Below are 8178 nucleotides of genomic sequence, written 5' to 3'. Positions count from 1 at the left end.
AGAGAGACAAAGGTGATTTTATAAACGTGAAAAGTCTGTTATATGTTTAGGAAAACTGGGTCAATAAAACTTGAGCACCTGTACTGTGTAAGAATAATGTCAAGGGCCTGGCATAATGATTCAACTGGCTAATCCTCTGGGATCCCATGTGGGTGCTGGTTCATATCCCGGCTGTTCCACTTCCCTTCCAGCTCCATGCTTGTGCCTTGGAAAGCGGTCCAAGATGTCCCAAAGCCTTGGGACCCTGCACCCATGTGGGAGAGCGGTTCTTGCTGTTGTGGTCACTTGAATGAACCAGCAGATAAAGCATCTTTCTGTCTCTCCTTTTCTCTGTGACTCTGCCTTTCCAAGAAAAACAGATCTTGAAAAAAAGTTCTTCCTACTAAATATTTTTTCTGCCTACTGCTCAACTTACTTTTCTCTAAAACTAGACAGCCCAAACCCTCAGGTTCTGTTTGGCTCAGAGAACCACAGGAGATGTATTCTATGGATCCTGGTCATCTTTATGGTGTGGGATAAATAGGCAGGCAGTTAGTTAGGTCTGTGGAGCTGAAAGTAACAAGCCATCCCAAACTCCCACCCCGGGTCCATGTCCATGCCTATTTGTTAACCATGGTGCCTGCCTTCCCAGGATGCATCTGTTGCATCTGGGTATTGCAAGGTAAAAGGAAGCAGGAGACAGGAGGGCACCCCTCCCCCAACCCCTGGACCTTGCTTGGTGCCCAGATTCTGGGGGCTCAGATGTCGCTGTTGCACTCTCCCACCTTGCCTCCTTGAACATGCCTTCCCAACCACAGGAACTGTTTTCTATTTTTTGTTTTTTGTTTTTCCCTACAATACGCGCAGCTCTTTGGCCCACTCCTGCTGTGTGTTTCTCTGTACAGGCTGGCTCCCACACACATGTGAATGTATGTTGATCCCCCACTGCCAAGTAACCTTTCTTCCTATTTGCACACAATTCCAGTTTGTGCTTAGTGTTTTCAATATGTGGGGGACAAGACCCTGGGTTAAAAATTACTCCATTCATTGCTCACCATCACTCACATCACACCAAGTACCCAAGCACTTTACTACCTCTGGTTTCTGTGATTTTTTTTTTAAAGGTAAGTTACAGCTGTGCCTCTGTTAGAAAAAAAGAACTCTGGTGTTGAAACAAAGTAATCCTAACATATTTCAAACATACACATTTCTCCTTGTCATACTTTTTTTTTTTTTAAGTCAGAAAGAGCTCCGAATTACTTTGAAATTTCCAGTGGCATAAAAGTCAGAGTCACATTTAAAAGGTTCCTTGGAAAGTGTCACATAAATCTTCCCCTGGTCCACCGTCACCAGGTGAATCCTCTGCTTTATTCCTTTGGAGCACCACTTGGGTTTAGCTGCGGGATCCTTGGGGTTTATTGACTGGTACAGTCCTTCTCCTGTTGCCAGAGTGATCTTGTATTTATGCCAGGGACAAACTATGCACGGTCGCCCGTCAAAGTCCTGCAGGGGGAGAGAAAAGCGTTAGGAGTTGACATTTCGAATGTTCATGACAAACCTCAGACTCAGAATCGACTGTGGAAGAGCCAGGTCCGAGAAAGCGGCCTCTCCTGTCCCCTCCCCACTGCAAAGTCCTCTGCGCCAAGAGGAGCTCAGTCTGAGGACAGCCAGCTCCAGCCCTCTTAGCAGCTCTCGAAGACATGGCAACCACACGGGGTGACTGCGGCTGTGCTGCAATCTGTTGTAATGTCACTTGCTTGACAGAAGTGGGGCAAGGGCTTCAGGTGCCTCTCAGGGAAAGCCGAGCTCCAGGTACAAAGTCTGCAGGAATTACTGAAGGCTCCAGTGTCTATATTAATGGAAGAGCAAACTTTTTTTAAGGTATTAATTTTATTTGAAAATAAGATACTGAGGGAGAGAGAGACAGATGCATTCCCCAAACAGTTGCTACAGCCCAGAGCTGGGCAGGTCTGGAGCTGGGAGACAGGAGCTTCTCCTGGGTCTACCATGAGGGTACAGAAGCCCAAAGACTTAGGCCATCCCCCACTGCTCTGCCAGGTGCATCAGCAGGGAGCTGGATTGGAAATGGAGTGACCAGGACTGGAACCAGTGCCCATAAGGCACGCTGGCGCCACAGGCTGAGGGTTAGATTGCAACCAGAGCCACCGCGGAGGTGGGTTGGGGCGTGAGGGCGGTACCAAACTGTTATTTTAACTGTGTTAATGAAGTGCTTCAGCAAGTTTATTTATTTTTTTAAAGAGCAGAACCTCAGGGCATATTTTAAAATGCAAACCTGTTTTAACTCTGTAAAGGCCAACTGCAGAGGAAGGCAGGGATGGAGGGGAAGGGGGGAAAAGAAGTGGCCTGGGGGATGGGGAGGTGACAGGTGGTCTAGGAGTCTGTCAGTCTGAGAAGCTCCCCAAGACACTCAGGCGGCTGATCTAAGGACCCCACTTTGAGCACTGCGGGCCCAAGGCTCTCCTTATGGACAGGAACGGGGCAAGTCTGTGACACCATCATCAGGCGGTCCTGACATTCTCCCTCCACACCAGGAGCACAGTACAAGCCCTGACATTTTCATAACTCACACACACATGTCCCCCAACAGGACGGGGATGGGAACCAGCAGATGTCAAGTAGGAAGAGAATGAAATGCCAACTTCAAGCCTTGTGCTTCCCAGCTAAGCAGGAGGAGAGAGGAATGGTGGGGGAGAAGGAAGGGCAAGAGAAGAGGGGGCAGAGAGAGATCAGTGTCTAGTCCTGGCCATTGGCCATCCCTTCTCAGGTAAGACCTCAAAGTGTGGCTTCTTTCTTCAAAAGTATATTGACATTTTAATTAAAATGTAGACTTGTTATAAAAATGAAAATTATGCAACATGTTCAAAATAAAATTGTGTTGTTTGACGCCAAGATAGAATCCCATTAGCATTCTTATCCTTGACCTGTTTCTTCCACTTATAGATACGTGGCTGCCATCCCTCCATCCCAGCACCCATGTCCCATCACACAGACATTCAGGTGGGGCTGGCGTTGTGGTGCAGTGGGTTAGGATTCTGCCTGTGGTGGTGACACTGTCACAGCACCAGCTTGAGTCCTGGCTGCCCGGCTTCTGATCCAGCTCCCTGCTAACGCACCTGGGAGAACAACAAAGGATGGCCCAAGTTGTTGGGTCCTGGGCAATCATGTCAGAGACCGGGACGGAGTTGCTGGCACCTGGCACCTGGCACCTGGCCTGGCTATGGCAGGCATTTGAGGAATGAACCAGCAGATGCAAGACAATCTTTCTCACTCTCATTCTTTCTCCCTCTAAAATAATAATGCCTCATTTTGCCTCTAAAATAAATATATATATATACATATATATATTTTTAAATATAGGTTGCCTTCAAGTTTCCTTCTAATGAACAATGCTACAACAAACCATTCCTATACATATTAAGTATTTGTGCAACTGTATCCATAGGCTACGCATCTAGTCAAAAGACATGAATATTCTTATATTTATCTATGCAGTGGTTTTTCTTTATAAGGCTATAAAGAACAGTGGCAACTGTATTTAGAGCCAATAAAATATAGCTGCTAAACCTAAACAAAAATTATTTTGGAGACAAGAGTAGAACATCATAAGCAGGAAGCATCGAGCTGGCCGGGAATGAGGCTGACGGCACGTACCTCTATGTCCCCCAAGTGCAGAGGCCCTCCTGAATCTGAAAGGGAATGCAACAGCACATCGGTCAGCGAGGGCAGCGAGACGGGGGCCGCCTGCAGGGGAGGAACACAGCTCTACGGGAACAGTAAGGCCTTACGGTAGCAGCGAATGTCCATGGCGTGGTACTCTCCTTTGTGGTAGAAAATGACCACCTCCCTGTCATGCACGACAGCCGTCATCCGCTCCCGTCTCTGGAGGTCCACTTCTGTGCCCACGCACACAGGCGAGGACTCGGTCTGTTCGGGACCTTGCTCAGTGCCGTCAGGATCCATGCTGCCTGAACGTACAGGGAAATGGCAAGGTTCATTTACAACGCTAGTTCAGCTACACTGAATGTGATCAAGCAGGCCTGATCACAGGGCAGGCTGGATTTCCTGAGATGAATGGATGTGAGTTTCTGTAGCTGGAGCAAATGCAACCTTTATAAACACTGGACTGTTGGCATTCCTTCTGTTCCAGGTGCTTAAAGCCTGCCCAAATCAGGGCCAATTCCCCACGCTTCCGGCAGGACATGTCCTAGATTCATTTCCAGGCTTAAGATGGAAATGTGTGAATTTCTGGGACAATCCAGTGTCCCACACTAGACATAGGCCAGAAAATACATACAGGTGGTCAGGAGACACACCCAAGAAGAGTCACAGCAACAGAAGACACGGACAGCTCAGAACCCACCAGCAGAGCAGATGACTGGCAGGTCATGGTCACTGGAAAATGCATCACTATATCAAGTTGCATCAGTTCAAAAACAGAAACCAAACCCAGCTTCCTGGGCCAGGCCTTCGTCCTGGGGCAACCATGCTGTCTGGGACACGCTCATGCTACGTCATGAGGTCTGTGCTGACTCCAGCGGGGCTCCGCACTCCTGCCACCTGCCCAGGCGCACCCAGGGGGCAGCAGGTGGTGGCCCAAGGAGTCAAGGCTCTGACGGGCACCCCGGAGGCCAGGATTCAGTTCTCTGGCTGGCCAAACCCCAGCTTCTGTGGCCATTTCAGACTAAACCTGAAGAAAGGAGGCTTTTCTCTCTCCGTCTCCAGAAAGAAGGAAAGAAGGAATAATTATAATAATAATAATAAAACACCACAATGTAGCTTTAAATGAAAAAAACTTCAAAAGAATTCAAAGTATGCTTCTTTTTCCAGTTCAAAACCAGGCAAACCAAACATCATGAATGTATGTTCACAGCATAAATGTGTATAGAAGAGATGATAGGAAATATGACACTTCCTAAGTGTCTCAAAATATCTAGTTCATTCTTATCTTTAAAACTGCTCTTTTCAACATTTTACTTTCAGTAAAAGTATTAGCTTCTAAGTTTCATCTTACTTTACAATCATGCAGCAAAGGATCCAAAACTCCAGAAAAAGAGATGCAATTGCACTTTCTATCAGCAAACGTGCCTATGTGGGGATCCTGAATGAGCTCCCCGAGAACCGGGAATGGCTACTCCCAACCTGGCATTCAAGGAGGAAGAGATGGATAGCTCTCTTTCTCCCCTGCTGTCAACGAGAGACTCCTAGCAAGCAAGTAACAGAACACAGGAGGCCCAGACTGACATTGAACCTCACTGAGCTCTCCCAACTCCCACACAGAAACCAAATTCAGTCCTTCCTCAGAGTTCAGCCTTGGACCGAGAGAGCCTGGAACCCCTGAAGGGACTGATAAGAAGTGACCAGGGCAGGCTGGGCTCAGTGATAGAGCTCAGACAGCGATGGCCACGGCACTGCCTTCTGCTACGGAACACACTATCTCACCCTTTCAAGGCCAGTGCCGCCACGCCCCACACACGGCACTGTTTGCACTATCTGGTGACTATTCCCAATTCAGCGCTGGGGATGTTATGGTTCTTTCCGGCTTGGTCACGTGGCGCGTTGTAACAACTGTATCTTTGGTGAATTACCCATACGCTCCCACACATGTCCTCTGTATGAGCACAATCTTTTTTAAAAAAACTGTTAACACTGACAGATAAAATGGTAGATATTTACAGTGTGCGCATGATGCTTTCAAATACACACACAGGAGGCGTAAGTCCGGCTGAATAACCTATGCTTGCCTCACCGAGGGGGAGTTTCTGCGGTGAGTACACCTGGCAAACTTCCCGGCCACTTTTCAGGAACACGCGTGATTAGCAAGTTTTACAACAGCTTGAGACCAACAGAAGCTTAAGAAAAAATGGAGAGAGAGAAAAAAAAAAAACTTACCTGGTTTGGGGAGTAGATGAAAACTTTCTCCTGAAAATGTCAGTTGTTCTGTTCCACAACTGTCTTCCAGAAAAACGTCTGTTCTGTCTCTGAAGTTTCATAAAGAACTTACTCCACAGAATACCATAAATGAGCAGGAGATTCGGGATACAGGATACTTATCCAACAAGGACTGAATTTAAAAAAAAAAAAAGACCCTATTATTGGAACTCAGTGAAGTTTCCGTAAGACACTGGACAGAACAGATATGAAATTAAAGGTACTTACACGGTTCTCCCCTTGAGCAATGACTGAGGTGCTTTGACTAGGTCTCGGGACTGCGCCTGCGCATTATCACAACGCTTATCTGCAGGGACACAGCCTCCCATTTAGTTTCCGGAACAGAAACAGCCCCACTAGTACCAGTTCTTGTTTCGCTGTGGAAATAATAATAATAAAAGTGATTTAAAAATAAGTAGTAACAGCTAACAGTAGCTGTCAGTTGAGTTACTAAGGGGACCCATTTCATCTATTAGCTCATTAATCTTCACAAGAACCATCACGGACAAAGCTAGTCCGTTCACACAGTGAGCTTGTAAGAACAGGTGGCCCCAAGCAAACCATCCTGAAGGCACAGCCACCTGTCAGCAATCAATCTCACAGGGGATGGCTTGCCACATCTACGCTGGTGTGTACCAATCTGTCAGACAACTGGCCTCGATATTTTTGCAAAGAACACTCATATGTGCATGGGTTGTATCCACAGATATTTAAAACTGGATACTTGCCGAATATCTTAAAAACAGTCACGGAGCTGTCCTGAAAACTGTCATGATGGCCTGATTATAAAAGCTCTGTGGTCACTGGCGGGAGTGCCCCCTGGGCTCGATTCCCGGCTTTGTGCGACGTGGGACAAACAGTTTCGTTTCTGAGCCGCAGGTCTCTGCCAAGGGTCTGCCACCCCGGTGTGCTGGGGGGCAGTGCGTGGGACTCGCTCCCACCAGGGTCGCAGTCACCCCAGGTGACCCCTGGCAGGGACAGCGCGTTCGTTAACGGGACAGACCCAACTTAGCCGAGCAGGTGGCGGCCGAGGCTCCACGGTGGAAGCATCGTAGAACCGCTCCCAGGACCTCGGAAACAGCTTGGAAGACCCCAGCCACCCAAAGTGCCCGCCACTGCTCCGGCCTGCCACTCGGCCGGAAGCGGCTGGCGCCGAGAGCCCGCCCCCCCCTCCCGGCTGGCCAATCGTGCGCGATGAAAAGGCAATTGACCCGTTCTCGAGTTCTCGCTCCGCCTCCGGAGCCCGCCCACCGCGGCCTCCGCTTGCTGCGGCTGCGCGAACCAGGGAGTCAGGGCCGTGGGGAGCTTCCGAAGGGCGGGGGGGAGCAGAACACGTGACCAAGGAACCCCGCCCACCCAGCTGCTGCTGCGCGAACCAGGACGACGTATCGCGAGGAGCCTTCGAGGGGCGGGGCGGAGCACGTGACGCATACCCCGCCCCCAGTTCCCGCCCACCGTGTCCTTCACAGCTGCGGCTGCGCGAACCAGGGCGCCTCTGAGGGGCGGGGCGGGGCGCAGCACGTGACCTGTGACCCCGCCCCCGGCGTCGGTCTCCCAGGTTCCGGTAGCGGCCGTGACGCGTGACGCGGGCCGTGTGTGCGCTGCGTTCTTGCGGCCCCTCAGAAGTGGTTGATTCAACGGTGGGTTTGACAAAATATAATTGTAAGAGTCTGTCATAATGCACAGAATCTTTATATAGAAATATCTGTGGTGAGGAAACGCTGAGACAATGGCTGGAAGGCCCCTCAGCACGGGCCGGCTTCGAGAACGTACTACCGAGCAAGCGTGGGAGGTCCCCGGTGGACACCGAGGTTTGGGTCTTAAAAGGCACGGTGTAGGATGAGGTACCCGGCGTGCCCGCCGCAGTGTGAACCCACATATTCCTGCAGCTAGAGATGTGCACTTTTTCTTTAAAAATCTGGAACCTCACAGCAGCTCTTTTAAGAAGAGTGAGGGCTTTCACTTTCTAATTTTTCTTCCTCTTTATAACTCCTTGAATAAAAAAACACAAAGCCTTCATACTTAGGTTCAGAGCTCATGAGTTTTAACAGATACGTATTTGTTTGAGAGAGTGAAGGTGCCCAGCTCAGTAGCCTAGTAGCTAAATCCTCACCTTGCACGCGTTGGGATCCCATATGGGTGCTGGTTCATGTCCTGGCGGCCTCACTTCCCATCCAGCTCTCTCCCTGTGGCCTGGGAAAGCAATAGAGGATGGCCCAAAGCCTTGAGACCCTGCACCTGCCTGGGAGA

The 8178-nt window shown here is 49.4% G+C and overlaps 1 protein-coding gene across 4 annotated transcripts; it reads right to left on the bottom strand.

Annotated features, from left to right (window-relative positions):
• Positions 1 to 1190: 1190 nt before the first annotated feature.
• On the bottom strand, positions 1191 to 6994 carry RFESD (Rieske Fe-S domain containing). Of its 4 annotated transcripts, XM_040986066.1 has the most exons (7): positions 6932 to 6994; positions 6159 to 6305; positions 5890 to 6061; positions 4136 to 4268; positions 3786 to 3965; positions 3652 to 3686; positions 1191 to 1482 (listed from the first exon to the last, which is right to left on the bottom strand). In XM_040986066.1, exons 5-7 carry the CDS (start codon positions 3958 to 3960, stop codon positions 1219 to 1221), a joined length of 474 nt encoding a protein of 157 aa, XP_040842000.1. In that variant the 5' UTR covers positions 3961 to 3965; positions 4136 to 4268; positions 5890 to 6061; positions 6159 to 6305; positions 6932 to 6994; the 3' UTR covers positions 1191 to 1218. The 4 variants fall into 4 exon arrangements, with proteins under 4 accessions (XP_040842000.1, XP_040841999.1, XP_040841997.1 ...); XM_040986065.1 differs by lacking the exon at positions 4136 to 4268 and having other exon boundaries at positions 6157 to 6305; positions 6932 to 6993; XM_040986063.1 differs by lacking the exons at positions 4136 to 4268; positions 6159 to 6305; positions 6932 to 6994 and having other exon boundaries at positions 5890 to 6144.
• Between the last annotated feature and the right edge of the window lie 1184 nt (positions 6995 to 8178).

Source organism: Ochotona curzoniae, unplaced genomic scaffold (genome assembly GCF_017591425.1).
Source record: "Ochotona curzoniae isolate NIBS_2020 unplaced genomic scaffold, NIBS_Ocur_1.0 contig_4501, whole genome shotgun sequence".
In the NCBI taxonomy this organism is placed as follows: Eukaryota; Metazoa; Chordata; class Mammalia; order Lagomorpha; family Ochotonidae; genus Ochotona; species Ochotona curzoniae.
Note: the sequence above shows the minus strand (reverse complement) of the source record. Positions and strands in the feature narration are given on the sequence as shown.

Excerpts from the sequence above, each read along its gene's own strand:
- RFESD (XM_040986066.1), bottom strand. The coding sequence starts at position 3,960 with ATGGATCCTGACGGCACTGAGCAAGGTCCCGAACAGACCGAGTCCTCG. Across the intron at positions 3,687-3,785 it reads CATGGACATTCGCTGCTACC|ATTCAGGAGGGCCTCTGCAC; the intron begins GTAAGGCCTTAC and ends ATTCCCTTTCAG. Across the intron at positions 1,483-3,651 it reads TGCACTTGGGGGACATAGAG|GACTTTGACGGGCGACCGTG; the intron begins GTACGTGCCGTC and ends CTCCCCCTGCAG.